The 16,074-nt window shown below is 50.0% G+C and overlaps 1 protein-coding gene across 5 annotated transcripts in view; it reads left to right on the top strand.

Annotated features, from left to right (window-relative positions):
- Nucleotides 1–16,074, top strand: part of LOC136959874 (copine-8) — a 51,137-nt gene that overhangs the window by 6,574 nt on the left and 28,489 nt on the right. For all 5 annotated transcript variants that reach the window (XM_067254081.1, XM_067254082.1, XM_067254083.1 and 2 more), the window contains exons 2-5: nucleotides 6,478–6,518; nucleotides 9,462–9,508; nucleotides 9,895–9,998; nucleotides 14,653–14,692. In XM_067254081.1, the coding sequence (XP_067110182.1) occupies nucleotides 6,478–6,518; nucleotides 9,462–9,508; nucleotides 9,895–9,998; nucleotides 14,653–14,692 (232 nt within the window). The remainder of the gene's footprint in view (nucleotides 1–6,477; nucleotides 6,519–9,461; nucleotides 9,509–9,894; nucleotides 9,999–14,652; nucleotides 14,693–16,074) is intronic.

The raw sequence follows: 16,074 nt of genomic DNA, 5'->3' as shown, positions 1-16,074 counted from the left end.
ATGCTCAAGAGTAGGCTAACCATCCTTCACACGCATGCATACAGACATAGAGTAACCGTCTTTCACACACACTCACACACAGAAATAGTACTGTGGTCAGTAGAGCGTAAACTAAGCAGAGGATTGATCGATTTGCTGCCTATCAAGCTGAATTCATTACAGTCTCCAGTGCCCTGCAATGACACACGATACTGTGCTGCGTATGATTAGTCAGTGTATTAAGTACAGGTTGCATTGATGCTAGGAGTAATTCACGTTGCTACTAATTGCCTCTGTAATACCCCACAATGCCCTTCAAGGTTAAATGAGCCCTCCCCCTCCAAGCTCCCTAACTCCCACCAAGACACAAAAACACACAGAAATGCACACACACACACACACACACACACACACACACACACACACACACACACACACACACACACACACACACACACACACACACACACACGCTGCTAGGATTAAATACATCTCCAATCCCATTCAGTGCACACAGTTTTGTGTGGTGGTGATTGACGATCCTTACGGTCAGCATTAAAGTCATGTGACTGTGTTACTTAACAGGGAAAACTCAGGCAGGCAGGCAGAGGAGTATCAGTGAGTAATCACCAGGGCATTCTTCCAGGGCCTACACTACATCAATATCTGTGAAGCCATCCCTGCCGGTAACAGAGCTAGGCCCCTAAGCAGCTATCTATCCAGGAAGCTGCTGTGGTCTCACCCACCAGTCCTTCTACCAGCACTGCAACTCTGTAGCCAGTACACTACCCTCCTCTCCCCCTCTCCTCTGCCCCCTCTCCCCTCACACACGCCCTCCTCTCCCCCTCCCCTCTCACCTCTCTCCTTGTGTTCTGCACCCGCCCCCCTCCCCTGTCCTCCCCTCTCGCCCCAGCCTCTCCTCCGTCACACATGACCTCCCTCCTCTTCCCTCCTGAGTGTGTTCGTGTAGGATCTCCCTTCCTTTAGTGTCAGAGGGAACCCCTGTTTCAGAGTGTCAGTAACAGGAAGTAGGGGGGCGGGACCTAGTGGCCTGACTGTCAATCACTGTCGCTATTGCGATATCCAGTCTGACAGACTGCTGGAAAAGCAATGCTCTCCCGCTCTTTCTCTCTCTCTCTCCCTCTCTCATGCACATACATCTTCTTAGTGTGTGGATGTGTGTGTGTGTGTCCAATTGTGTGTCTGTGCCCTTGTCTCATTCACTGTCATATAACTGTTGACCTTGCCAACATCATGTGCCTAATTTAAATAGCAACAGTGACACCAGATGAACAGTTATTGAGATTACATGCTGGCATCCCTTTGTGTTCTCTGCTTGACTAATGCAGAGAGACACACAGAGCAAGGTAGAGGGGCCAGAGGATCACACAGAGCAAGGTAGAGGGGCCAGAGAGTCACACAGAGCAAGGTAGAGGGGCCAGAGAGTCACACAGAGCAAGGTAGAGGGGCCAGAGGGTCACACAGAGCAAGGTAGAGGGGCCAGAGAGTCACACAGAGCAAGGTAGAGGGGCCAGAGGGTCACACAGAGCAAGGTAGAGGGGCCAGAGAGTCACACAGAGCAAGGTAGAGGGGCCAGAGAGTCACACAGAGCAAGGTAGAGGGGCCAGAGGGTCACACAGAGCAAGGTAGAGGGGCCAGAGGGTCACACAGAGCAAGGTAGAGGGGCCAGAGAGTCACACAGAGCAAGGTAGAGGGGCCAGAGGGTCACACAGAGCAAGGTAGAGGGGCCAGAGGGTCACACAGAGCAAGGTAGAGGGGCCAGAGGGTCACACAGAGAGCAAGGTAGAGGAGCCAGAGGGTCACACAGAGCAAGGTAGAGGGGCCAGAGGGTCACACAGAGCAAGGTAGAGGGGCCAGAGGGTCACACAGAGCAAGGTAGAGGGGCCAGAGGGTCACACAGAGCAAGGTAGAGGGGCCAAAGGGTCACACAGAGCAAGGTAGAGGGGCCAGAGGGTCACATAGAGCAAGGTAGAGGGGCCAGAGGGTCACACACAAACACAAAGTGGATTTTGCACTTGCCGAGAGGTGTACATTTAAACAAACATGAGTGTTAATGTGTGTTGCTGCATGTGTGTGTTTGCGTATATGTGATGTGTGTGTCAGTGCATGTTTGTAACTTGTGTGTGGGTGTTTGTGAGACTGCATGATAGACCAGCCCTCCCCCAGGCCTAATTAGACCATGCTACAGAGTAAAGTGTGTTACCAGTAGATCAGTGATTATGGCTGTTGCTGGCATGCTGTCGACAGCGAGAAGACACAAGTCATTAACATGTAAAAACACACACACAGACACTGAGTGGGGGCTGTCTGCACAGACAGTGAGTGTGTGTGTTTGCATGTGTGCGCTTCTTTCTCTCTTACTCTGTATGCGTGTGTCTGCATGTGTGTGAGTGAGCTGGAGTGTGTCTTTTTGCTCTCCCAAGCCCTTGTCAAGAAAAATTAGGGCAGGTCTCTGGGAGAGAGGCTCTGAGAACGTACAAGCTGCTGATGCCCTCCTCCTGTGCCACTGTGTGATGGGTCTGTGTGATGAGTCTCTCTGTGTGTGTGTGGGTGTGTGGGTGTGAGAGATAGATAGAGAGGGAGGAGTGTGTGTGGGAGATAAAGACAGATACAAAGAGAGGGAGAGATAGAGAAGAGGGGCCGAGAGAGGGAGATGAGTTTCTAGTTGGGATTGACAGTGGGGGGTGGGAGAGAGGGAGAGAGTCAAACTCGTACCTGTGGAACTAAACTCACTGACCTGTTGCAAAGACACAGCAGATGTGAGCATGCCCAGTTGGGCATATTTCTGCCAGATATTTCTTGCTCTGTTGCCATGCTGCCCTTCTGCTGTCTGCCGTCCTGCCACCCTGCCTATTGGCTCCCTGCCCCTCTGCCCTTCTACCCCTGTCTGCTGCCACCCAGAAGCCCTGCCCCTCTGCTTCCCTGGTGTGTGTGTGTGTGTGTGTGTGTGTGTGTGTGAGAGAGTGAGTGTTTGCTTGTGTGGGACTGCTGTATCTAGTTCAGTGAGGTGGTGTATTCTCCACTGAGCCATTATCCAGGGCACAGTCCAGGACGAGAGGCTGAGGAACCCCCTGTCTGGAGAGGAGAGCGTAGCAGGGGGGACAGGAGAGCAGAGAGGAGGAGGAGAGGAACTGTACGGGCGTTGAGGAGGCGTATTTAAAAAAAGTGTCATTATCTAATCTCTCCTTATTTGACTCACGTTTCCAACTCGCAGCCCCCCTCTCAGTCCCCTAGACGTGTCTCTGCCTCCATGGCTCTGGATCTCAGACTGGGATCAAGAGGACAGAAATAGGCCGGCTAATATACAGTTTCACAGAGCCCTCTTTCTGAAGCGCTTCTTAGGTTGGATAATAGGGGACTGTCCGCTTGCCTTCTATGCTCTCTCGCTGTTCTACCCTTTCTACATAGTTACCAACCGACCTACTTACCCACCTACCTAACTATCTACATATTATCCTAGCTACTTACCTTATCTATCATACTACCTATTTACTTACTGTATCTATGTACTCACTGTACCTACCTACCTACAATACCTACCTACCTATCTACCTACCTATCTACCAACCTACAATACCTTACTGTACCTACAATACCTACCTATCTACCTTTCTACCCACCTCTCCACCTACCAACTGTCAGTCACACCCCATTCCAGCAGGCCTCGTGTCTCACTCCATTCCATCAGGTTGAAAACCCAATTTATTTCTGCGGAGAGGCAGAGAGGATGATGGGTAGGTGAGGGTCCCCAGTTGGGTTGCTCATGCACAGCGAGTCGTCAAGGTAACGCTGTCATGAGCGACCAGTCGAGATTTGTTGCTCTTGGGCCAATCAGAGACATAAATGTGTTCATTAAATGAATGCCACAGTCCTATCACATCAAAGGAGAGGAGAGGGGAATCTGTCAACCATCATAGAGGGAACTGATATCAGACCAATGAGGCTTTCTGGAGTTGTGCTAATCCCATGCTAATACCACGGATAAGACCCCTTGCCAAGACAAGGCATAAAAGACCAACTGTAAGTCAGTCAGTCAAGTGGGTGGCTGCCTCCATTAGCTGCCAGTTGCCACAGTAACGGCTCCCAGTGCCGTGGTTACGGCTGGCTCTGGAGGCTGGGGTCGGCTCCTGCTGAGGCCTGCTGACTCGGAGGCAGCGTGAGTGACACATCACAGCCTTGGAGGGGGGTCTGGGACACACACACACACACACATACACTCACATACAGTACAAGTGCACAAACACTTTTCTAACAGCCTTTTAGAATAATGAGACAGAAGGGACAGCCCTGTCATCTCCTTTGTGGCGGTAGGGTGAGGTGCTTCTCATCATCCCCATCTCTCAGTCTGTCATCCCCCCTTCCTCCTCTCATCTGTTTCTCTCCATTACGCTGGCTGATGAGATTCATGAGAGGGACACAGAGAGGGAACGAGACATAGGCGACAGTTTGAGGGAGAGGCAGAGAGAGAGAGAGAGAGAGGCAGAGAGAGAGAGGCAGAGAGAGAGAGGCAGAGAGAGAGAGGCAGAGAGAGAGAGGCAGAAAGAGAGGCAGAGAGAGAGAGGCAGAAAGAGAGGCAGAGAGAGAGAGGCAGAGAGAGAGAGAAGGATGGAGACAGACACAGACTGTCAGAATCCCATCCTCGTCTGATCTGAGTCTGCATTGACAGCTGTGCAGAGTGATTGACAGCCCTGGGCTGTGATTGACAGGTGTCCATCCAACAGGTCACACTTGTTGTGTTCCTTGGAGAGAGTGGATGATGGGCAACGGTAGAGAGATAATGAGAGAGAGTAGGAATGTGTGTGTGTCCTGTCTCTTGGCTAGAGTGAGCGGCGATTTGGTCCAGTCTCAGTTGGGAGCCAGCTTGCAGGATGTTTTATTCACTACTGACAAATAAATCTCCCTGAGATCCATCAGTGTTTGGACCTTTTCAGTCAGACTATGATGTCAGTGTTCCACTCTTCCACCTGGTTGTGCAGAGTGGTGGCCTCTGAAGGCCTCACAGCCCTTCATGGAAGTTACCGGCTTAGCTCTGGATAAAACATGACCACATTTGAGCTTGCTTCATCTACCTCCTGTCACTGGAGAGAGAAAAAGAGGGAGAGAGGGAGAGAGAGAGAGAGGGGGATAAAGCGGGATAAAGCGATGTATGAGTCATAACTATTTGCAACCTTGGAGGAATTCCTGAAACTTGCCCCCCCCTCCCCACCACACACACACACAAACAGGGAACCTTGGAGGACCACCCAAAGGCTAGTCACGATGATGTAAGCAGTAATCCTCCTGAAATATGTATTCTGGTTGTGAGAATGACCCAGCTGGAGATGCTGCTGCCCCAAGACTCCATAGAGGAAGATGGATAGAGCAACGAACACGGATGGAGGGAGGGAGGGAGGGAAAGATGGAGAAAAAAGCAAGCAGAGCAAGTGAACGAGAGAGAACAGGGAAGCTACTGTAGGAGGTGTACGGAGAGATGGAGAGATGGAGAGATGGGGAGATGGGGAGATGGGGAGATATGGAGAGAGGGAGAGAGGGAGAGAGGGAAAGATGGAGAGGGAGAGGGAGAGAGGGAAAGATGGAGAGGGAGAGGGAGAGAGGGGGAGGGGGAGAGGGAGAGGGGGAGGGAGAGGGGGAGGGGGAGAGGGAGAGGGAGAGATGGAGGGACGTCTGCAGGATCCAGACTCCAGCTTAGCACACGCTGCCAGGGGTTCAGCTGAACGCCCTTCCAAAGCCCATCGCAATCCCAGGGCTTTGTGGGGATCAGGCGAACATCCTGGTGCTGTGTAGTAGTACATGTCCGGTCTGACCCGGGTCAGTGGGACGGGAGAGGGCTGTCTGCTGAGAAAGGGGAGTTCTCTCCATACACACTGATGGCCCTGCTGACCCGCGGGGCTTCCACTCCTGTCTGTGACTCGTAAATCCTCATCTCATCCCCAAATCATAACCCGTACTCCCAAGCACCACTCTCTATTTAACTCCTCTTCTCTCCTCTCCTCTCCTCCTCCTAGTCATAGCCCAGTGTAACGGGCCTCAGTATATCCCCTCACAGTCCCACTCTGGAGTGGAACACACCAGCTAGATGAGGATGATGTAGGCCTTGGCAGAATCTGTAAGCTGGGGAGAGACCGGGAGAGAGAAAACATCAGTTTCTGCTTTGCAAACAGAATGAGGAGCTTGCACTGCAGAACAATGGACCCATTGTCTTGTTGTGTTTGGAAATTAGTTAGGGGAGGGGAGATTGTGTTTACAGCTCAAATATTGTGTAAGTTTCCTACAGTATCCTGTGTTTCGAAGAAAGAAACGTTCATGAGAAAATTCATTTTCTCCAAGATATATATTAAAGAGCAAGGCTTTCATTCTTCACTTTCAAACTGACTACTGGTAACCCAGGGAACGAACCTCTCTTGGTTCCACAGAAACATGCTGGAGGTTTAAATCCACTCTCCGACTGACTGTTGTTTTCTCTTGTTCTGCCAACAGGAACCTGTTGGACAGAGACACCTTCTCCAAATCTGACCCAAGTAAGATCCATGTGTGTGTCCCTGTGTGTGTCCCTGTGTGTGGTTTGGGTGTCAACCATTTCTCTCTGCTTCTGTATCAGTGTGAGGTCCACCCACACCCCCCCACAACACCCCCCCCCCCACACCCCACCCCGGTCTCTCTGGGTCATCCCTGCTCCAGCACGCCTGGTCACGCAGGAAGTCAGCCTCCAGAATCTCAACACTCATCTCTTCTGGGCCTGACAGAGGAATGTGGCAAGCGAGTGTAGGTGCAAGATAAGAAGAGAGAGAGAAGAGAGGGCAGATTGAAAGAAAAAAAGACTGAAAAAAGGATGAAAAAATTATACTTATGACCTTTTTTTTTTATGCACAAAAGTTGTGAGTCACTGCCTCTTCCTGTGTGGGATTGTCTCCTGTCATTGGACGAAGTGGGCTTAGGGCCTTTATGACTAATGACGGGAAGATAATACATGTTTAGATGTCCAACGACATAGTGGGTGGTAATGTCTTACGTAGTTACGAAGACAACGCCACAGACGTCGGCTGAGCGTCACTAAGCACTGCAGCTGATCACACCAGCCAGTCATGTGACACTGGATTCACCTTAGTTACCGTAGCTAACTTGCGGTTAAAATGGTACGCGGTGGTATGCAATCCTTCATAGCTTAGATCTTGTTCGGAGGGTGTTGTTGATGGAATGTGTACCTGGACTGAACTGCTGTCATGTATCTCCGAGAGTCAGATGGCTGAGCGGTGAGGGAGTCGGGCTAGTAATCTGAAGGTTGCCAGTTCGATTCCTGGCCGTGTCAATTGACGTTGTGTCCTTGGGCAAGGCACTTCACATTACTTGCTTCGGGGGGAATGTCCCTGTACTTACTGTAAGTCGCTCTGGGTAAGAGCATCTGCTAAATGTAAATGTAAATGTAATGTTAGTGTGGTGGACTTGTGGACATGAGCCAGAGTCTACCTACATTTTACATTTACATTTCAGTCATTTAGCAGACGCTCTTATCCAGAGCGACTTACAGTAAGTACAGGGACATTCTCCCTGAGGCAAGTAGGGTTAAGTGCCTTGCCCAAGGACACAACGTCATTTTTCACAGCTGGGAATGGAACCGGCAACCTTCTGATTAATAGCCTATTTTCCTAACCGCTCAGCCATCTGACCCCCACTACCTGGAGCAGAGCAGATCATGGGCATGGCCTCCTCTCAGCCTGGCTGATAATACCTTGTTCAGATGGGCGCTAATCAGGAACATATTCATGGGATTCCTTCTCATTATCCAGGACAACTGTCATGGCTGTGCTGTTCAGTATGCTGGCTTCTCTCTCTCTCTGCCTCTCTCTGTCTCTGTCACTCTTTGTTTGTCTTATTCTGACTCTTATCTCTTGCCTCTCTCTCTTTCTCTCCCTCTCTCTTTCTCTGCATGTTCATTCTTCTATGAATGCTTTTACATTTTTCTGTTTTCTTTTCTTCCAGGTCTTTTTGTCTACGCGTTTCTGCTTTTCTCCACTTTCTTGCAATTAATGTCTTCCAGTAGCCTTGCATGAACTTGTGTAAGTTTTTATTTTCTCTTCTCTTTTTCGTTTACCTTACCTAACTGTGTCTCCTATTTTTTGAGACTCCCAGTGTCTTTAATCATTTAGATTTCTTGTCCCTGTGTCATTCCCTAGTCACGGTCATGGTCATTACTATGGCCTGTCATGATGGTGATATTGATGGGAATAAGGACGATAACGACGACTAAAGTGACCTTGATGGAGTGACTGCTCTGGGTGTCTGGGGGAGACAGCTCTGGGTGTCTGGGGGAGGCAGCTCTGGGTGTCTGGGGGAGGCAGCTCTGGGTGTCTGGGGGAGGCAGCTCTGGTGCCGAGCAGCTGTGGTGCTATTCTGCTGAGCTATGGGGTCCAAGTCACCCAGCATTATGCTGCTTCACTGGGCACTGGGCAGGAAGGCAGGGGGTGGAGGGGAACAACGTGAAAGCAAGAGATGCAGAGGGAAAATGGAGGGAGGAATGAGGAAGGGAGGGATGAGGAAGGAAGAAGTAAAAAGAAGAGAGAGGCATGCATGGAGCCAGCTGGCTTTGGGCTGGGCTGTAGTAGGCTAGAATAGGCTGGACTAAGCTAGACTGGGCTGGGCTAGACTGTCTTTAGCAAAACATCATATTCCACTGTCACACATCTCCAACTCCACTCTGTTCAGACCAATTACAGGAATGTGCTCTCAACAAACACCCTGCATTCATATCAGGATATGGAGATGAGAAAGTTAGATAATCAATCTGTGTGTGTGTGTGTGTGTGTGTGTGTGTGTGTGTGTGTATGTATGTATGCGTATGTGTGTGGGGGAGAGGGAGCGAGCAGTCAGTGAGTATAGAAGGACAAAGGCTGCACTCGTACAGCTCTCATCCCTCTCACTGTGAGAGGGATTTCTGCACAGGCTAATTGCCTCAGCTCTCTCCAGCACTGTGCTGAGTAGGTGATCAAACATGGCCCTGTGTGTGTGTGTGTGTGTGTGTGTGTGTGTGTTTGTATGTGAGAGCATGTGTATGTGAGTGTGTGTGTGTGTGTCGCAACCTGGAAACAACATCAAAGCCTTTCTGAAATTAGTATAGCATCGGTGAGCTCGGTAATATGCCTTTTTAGAAAATTATCTTGTTTCGGGGAATCAAATTAATTCACAACCATTTCATGCTTTTGTGAGGGGACCTGGCTAAGTTATGGATATGTTTTGATGTTGTTGTTATTGTTGTCCAAGTTGTTTGATGTTGCCATTGACTGATCATTAACAAACTAATGAGCCTCATCTGACATGTCTGCCAAGGTAGCAAAGGTTTAACAGTCCTGCAGCTCTGGCGGTATGTCCTGGGATAACAACAGCTGTAGGTACAGACTGATACCTGTGGTTTGACCTGACGTGTCTCCCTGCTCCCCCCCCCCCCCCCCCCCCCCCTCCACCCACAGTCTGCGTTCTCTACACTCAAGGCATCGGCAACAAAGAGTGGAGGGAGGTGAGTGTGGCTCTGCATACTTTGGGGGGGGGAGTGGCTACTATACAGTATATACAATATATATTAACCTTATATACATTATTGTACATATTAATATAAAACACGCTCACACTAGCTCTGCCTCTAATCGTCGAGGGGGGTTTTCCATACATGCTACCTATCTCCATGCATTCCAGTCCTCTCCACCTCATATTCAGTCACTCCATCAGTCAGTCCCTCTCAGCATGGCTCAAGTCAAGCCCAGGGTTCCTCCAGCTATAATGAGCACCCCTCCAAGGTGTAGCACTGCTGGATCACTCTGCTAGATGGAGGGAAATGTCTGACTGGTTGGAGACTGATTCAATTTCTCTCTCTCATTTTCCTGTCTTCTCTCTCGCTCTCTTTAGTTTGGAAGAACAGAAGTGATTGACAACACGCTGAACCCAGAGTTTGTACGCAAGTTCATCTTGGATTATTTCTTCGAGGAAAGACAGAACCTGCGATTTGATCTGTGAGTAAAAAATAGACACACATTCAGAACAGCAGTGCGTGTCTCAATGTGTTTGTATACGGTGTGTGTCTATACAGATGAGATCCTGGTAAAGCCTGTGTGTGGGTGTGTGTGTGTGTGGGTGTGTGTGTGTGTTTGTGTATCAGTATCTCAGCTCAGCGTCTTGTCACAGTGGATGCTTAAATATTTGGGTGACATGGAAGAGGTCACAAGGTTGCAAAGGCAGAGAGGGAAACTGAAGCTCTGTTTGTGTGTGAGTGAGAGAGAGAGAGGTAAAAAAAAATGAGGGGGAGAGGGTAGAGAAAGAGAGAGACAGAAAAATGAAAGAGAGGGGAGAGAGAGAAGGAGAGAAAGAAAAGAAGAGGGAGAGAGAGAGAGCGAGCTAGCAGGAGGGATGCGTTTGGGCGCGAGTGTGCCCGCACCCGTTTGTCGGCGCGAGTTGTCATGACAACCAGGGAACCAGGACCCTGGAATGAATACAGGAAGAGGCAGATTCCTTCAGGCAGGGAGACAGTCGAGCCGAACCCGGCTCCGCGCTTCACCTTGCGGCCCCTGGTTGGTCATCCGGCCGGCCTCCTCCGGCTCGGGGTCTGCATGATAGATGAGGCCAGCGCTGGGAGGACCAGGGCCTAACATGCCATCTGCTGACCTGGCAGCTGTCTTATTTACTGAGGGGGGAAGTGGATGAAATGATCACCAGGTGATGAATCACAATGCCCTGCTTTCCCAACGCCTGCCTCCCTCAACACGGGAGCTGCTGCATCAAGATACAACACGGCTGTCTGTCACTGTGCCTGGGTCTCCTCTCACTCACTGTCTCTCTCTCTCTCTCTCTCTCTCTCTCTCTCTCTCTCTCTCTCTCCTGGTATTTCTCTCTCTCTCTCTCTCTCCTGGTATTTCTCTCTCTCTCCTGGTATATCTCTCTCCTGGTATTTCTCTCTCCTGGTATTTCTCTCTCTCCTGGTATCTCTCTCTCCTGGTATTTCTCTCTCTCTTTCCTGATATCTCTCTCTTTCCTGGTATCTCTCTCTCCTGGTATCTCTCTCTCTCTCTCCTGATATCTCTCTCTCTCATTTTCTGTCACTCTCCTTCTCTCGTTCTCCCTCTTTATGGAGGCAGGAATAGAGAAATGTGTGTCCCCTCTCTGAGAGCAGACAGAGAGTGTGTGTGTGTGTGTGAGAGAGTGACAGACAGGCTGTGTCTTCATGGTGTGTGTCAGCTGAGTGTTGGATGAGATTTCCATGGCTGGCCAAATGTGCAACATTAGATGTAATGTGATTATCACAGTCATAGGAAGAGATGGCATTTACAACAGTCATCACTCTTTTCTTTTGTGTGTGAATGACGTGGCATACACACACACACATTTTCTCTCGCTCTCACACAGAAACACGAATGTACACAAACATTTTCTCTTACACACACACACACACACACACACACACACACGTATATTTTCTCTCTCTAAAACATACATACACGCAATCACACATACATACAAACACACAGGCACGCACACACATGTCCATGTTGTGTCCGGGTTGTTTTTCATGCAGTTTGAGTGACAGGGAGGCAGAAATACACGACAGGCTATAAATAGCACAGGGAGCCCTAATGCAGCTCACTGAGGCAGAGGGAGTGTAAATGGGCTGCTGTGTGCGTGTGCTGTCTGTGTGGGTGGGTGTGTCTGATTCACTGTGGTTGTGTGTACTCTACAGTGAGCGGCATGCTGCCTTGTGTGTTGTGTTGAAGCATGCTGTGTTCTTTTCATGTGTGTGTGTGTGTGCGCGTGCGTGTTGGTTCCCCGTAGGCTCTGGATCATGTGTGTGGGCGAACATCAGGCCATACTATAATCTTCTCTCTCGCTCTCACTCTCTCTCGCTCTCGGGAGGGGAAGAACGGAGAGAGGTGAAGAGAGGAGGGGGATAAGAGGGAGGGGAAGAAAGGAGAGGGGGGGGAGAGAGGAGTGTGGAGGCAGGAGAGGGGGGAGGAGGCAAGAGAGGGGGCAGGAGAGGAGTGTGGAGGCAGGAGAGGGGGGAGGAGAGAGAGGAGGAGGCAAGAGAGGGGGGCAGGAGAGGAGTGTCGAGGCAGGAGAGGGGGGAGGAGAGAGGGGAGGAGGCAAGAGAGGGGGGAAGGAGAGGAGTGTGGAGGCAGGAGAGGGGGAGGAGAGAGGGGAGGAGAGAGGGGGGCAGGAGAGGAGTGTGGAGGCAGGAGAGGGGGGAGGAGAGAGAGGGGAGGAGAGAGGGGGGCAGGAGAGGAGTGTCGAGGCAGGAGAGGGGGGAGGAGAGAGGGGAGGAGGCAAGAGAGGGGGGCAGGAGAGGAGTGTGGAGGCAGGAGAGGGGGGAGGAGAGAGAGGGGAGGAGAGAGGGGGGCAGGAGAGGAGTGTCGAGGCAGGAGAGGGGGGAGGAGAGAGGGGGGCAGGAGAGGAGTGTGGAGGCAGGAGAGAGGGGGGCAGGAGAGGAGTGTGGAGGCAGGAGAGGGGGGAGGAGAGGGGGCAGGAGAGGAGGGGGCAGGAGAGGAGAGGGGGCAGGAGAGGAGGGGGGAGGCAGGAGAGGGGGCAGGAGAGGAGGCAGGAGAGGGGGCAGGAGAGGAGGGGGGAGGCAGGAGAGGGGGCAGGAGAGGAGGGGGGAGGCAGGAGAGGGGGAGGAGGCAGGAGAGGGGGAGGAGGAAGCAGGGGAGAGGAGAGGACTCATGTGGAAGTGCTCTCGTAGGGTCCTTAAGTGTCTGAGAGGAGCAGAGGCTGAGTGGTAGACTACAGGCTTGGGTTACTGTAACATTAGTCTTCAGGCTGTACACACACACACACACATACACACACACTGACACAAACACACACTCCCACACACACTCCCACACACACTGACACAAACACACACTCCCACACCCACTCCTACCCTTCTGGATCTGGTTGTGTGCCTGTGGCTCTTTTCTTATGTGTGTCTCTGCCGAGACAGTTGTTTGGGTTTGTGTATAAATGTGTGTTTTCGTCCTTCCTCGCTACAGGGAGCCAGTTTTCCTGAATGTAAGCAAGTGTTTCAGTGGAACAGAACATCCTCCCAGGGTGTGTTATATAACTAATATCCCGCAGGTTATTGCTCCAACACTCTTTCATAGTGATACATCTATTCTGCTACCTGCCTCTCTGACCCTGGCAGCAAAACCAACCTGAAGTCTCTCCTCACCAACACCAGCCCCTGTTCACATGGCTGCATTTCTGCCCTCTTAGATGGGAAGGGTGGGAGTGCAAGGGGGCGTTTAAGTGTTGTGTGTCTGCGTGCAAGTGAGCTTTTGTGCTTATTTTTGTCTCTGAGGCATGGATGGAGTTTGTCGGAGTGTGTTTGTGTCTGTGTGGGTGTGTGTATCTGGAGGTGTGATCTGTGGGTGTGGTTGGGTGTGTCTGTGTGGGTGTGTGTATCTGGAGGTGTGATCTGTGGGTGTGGTTGGGTGTGTCTGTGTGGGTGTGTGTATCTGGAGGTGTGATCTGTGGGTGTGGTTGGGTGTGTCTGTGTGGGTGTGTGTATCTGGAGGTGTGATCTGTGGTTGTGGTTGGGTGTGTCTGTGTGGGTGTGTGTATCTGGAGGTGTGATCTGTGGTTGTGGTTGGGTGTGTCTGTGTGGGTGTGTGTATCTGGAGGTGTGATCTGTGGGTGTGTCTGTGTGTGAGTGGAGGCGGGTGCCATCAGCATCAGAGCTCCAGACAGCTGCTGTGGGCTAGGCCTGCTCCCTCAGACAGCAGTCCACCAGCCTAACCCCTCATCCAGGCCTGGCCAGCTCTCTGTCTCCCCTGGAGGTCTTCCTGTGGTCATTCAGCCCTCTCTGATACACACATCAACAGTCACACAGTCTTGCCCTCCATTGGGCTCAGAACCAGTGGTGTTTATTAGCACCTACAACCCAGTCTGAAAAACTCATTAGAGAAATAAAATAAACAGGACTTCTTTCTAAGGATGGGTGTGTTTACAGTGCTTCTGATGACTGATAGCCAGGCATCACTGGCTGAGAGAGTACCATACTATGACTGGCTCAGCTGGAAAGATAAAGTGTAGCTTAGAGAAAAATGGCTCCAGCAAATGGCTACATGACACACACAGTCATAAAAACGCAGCCAGCATAACGGATACAGAAACATGCTCTCTCTCTCTCTCTCTCTCTCTCTCTCTCTCTCTCTCTCTCTCTCTCTCTCTCTCTCTCTCTCTCTCTCTCTCTCTCTCTCTCTCTCTCTCTCGCTCTCGCTCTCTCTTGCGCTCTCTCGCTCTCTCTCGCTCTCTCTCGCTCTCTCTCGCTCTCTCTCGCTCTCTCTCGCTCTCTCTCGCTCTCTCTCGCTCTCTCTCTCTTGCTCTCTCTGACATACACACACACACACACACACACACGAGCGTCACCGATCGCTTTGAGGATAATTTCGGATCAGGTTTTAGCGGAAGGCACACACCTGTTTGAAATTGAAATCTCTAAAGCGTCAATGAGAATATTGATTGAAAACCTCTCCTTGTTCAGTCATGTGAATTTACCTGGGTAGTTAAGCGACAGTCTGAGAGCCTGAGAGCCTGACACCTCTTGTTCTTATACACTGATCCCAGTCTCTATCTATTCTAGAACCTGTCATTCTCTGTAGATTTCTAACTCTATGACCTGTGTGTCTCTCTCTTCCACAGGTATGATGTTGACTCCAAGAGTGCCAACCTGTCAAAACATGTAAGTGGCTAATTGAGTGTGTGCATGTATGTGAATATAGTATGTGGGTGTGTGTCTATATGTGTGTGAATGTAAAGTATGTGTGTGTGTGTGTACAGTATGTGTGTGGGTGTGTATCAGTGTGATTAGCACCGGACCTTTCCCAGGGTGTATTGCTCCTGTACTGAGCGTGCTCAGTGTGTAATGGCATGGCCAGCCCCCCCTGGGAGCGTCCGGCCAGCTCTGCTCTGAAAACACACACTCCTGTGGCCCTGCCTTTCTATTGTTAGCACTCCCAATAAAACCACATTAATGACAGTAATTAAAGACAACAATGCGTCTTTCTTTGTTGACACACAATATAGTCTCCTTCCCCCTGGTGTATTCATGATTCAGCTCTCTTTTCCTCTCTTTCTGTCTCTCTCTCTCTGTCTCTCTCTCTCTAGAGACAGGAGTAGAGAAATGTGCATGTGTCCTCTTCTCCGCTCTCAGTGTGGGTGTGCTTGAGTGTCTATCCTACCAGAATCCAATCATCACCCCATTTTATCAGCGGTTAAGAGCTGAACCTAGCTGACCTGTCAGTCTTCTATATGTTTTAGTGTTACCTTGACTTTCTAGTTAAATCTTGATCGACAACATTGCAAGTAATAATTGCACCACCCGCAAGGTGAACTTTGTTTAGCAGACCCTGATGTAGCTAAGGCCTGTGGCCATCAAAGAGAGGTCAACACACAGTCCCATGGGATGATATCATTGGACGAGAACATGACGCAAAGTGATTGAAAGGTTAGCCTTTACTCATAGGAGTTCAAGTTTATTGTCCATTTGTAGCAAGGACAGGCATCACTTTATTGCTTTATAAATGTAAATGTACATTTTTTAGAAAAAAAAATGTTACCTTTCGAAACATTTTCCAAAATATGTGTTGCAACCTTTCAACACTTTTTTTTTTTTTTTTTTTTTTCAACCTTTGGAAACTTTTTTTTTTTCAAAACATTTTATAAAAAATATGTATTCGAAAATATTTTTTCAACCCTTCAAAACTTTTTTTCACACAGTGAAAGGAAAGGAGTAACCTAGACCCATATCAGCCTGTCAAAATACTAAAACACAAGAATTTACATTTTGGGACAGGTCAAGTACATTTTGCACTTCGAGGGAAAAAGTTAGTTGCGAGCCCTGGTTGGAAGTCTTTGCCCCATCTATTGTAGGTTGCGTGTTTTATTGGTATTTTTCTTAGCATATGAACACTAATTGACTCTCCAGGCATGATGCTAAGCAGTAGCAATCCTAATCTTCTAGTTTATCATCTACAGACAGAGAGCAGCGAGACAGCTTTCCCATCGCAACAACAAGGGGGAGGGCTCAACCAGATGGTAGCCAATCACCTGTGTCGTCAGTAC

This window comes from Osmerus mordax, chromosome 17 (assembly GCF_038355195.1).
Source record: "Osmerus mordax isolate fOsmMor3 chromosome 17, fOsmMor3.pri, whole genome shotgun sequence".
Lineage (NCBI taxonomy): Eukaryota > Metazoa > Chordata > Actinopteri > Osmeriformes > Osmeridae > Osmerus > Osmerus mordax.
This window is presented reverse-complemented; position numbering and strand designations above follow the sequence as displayed.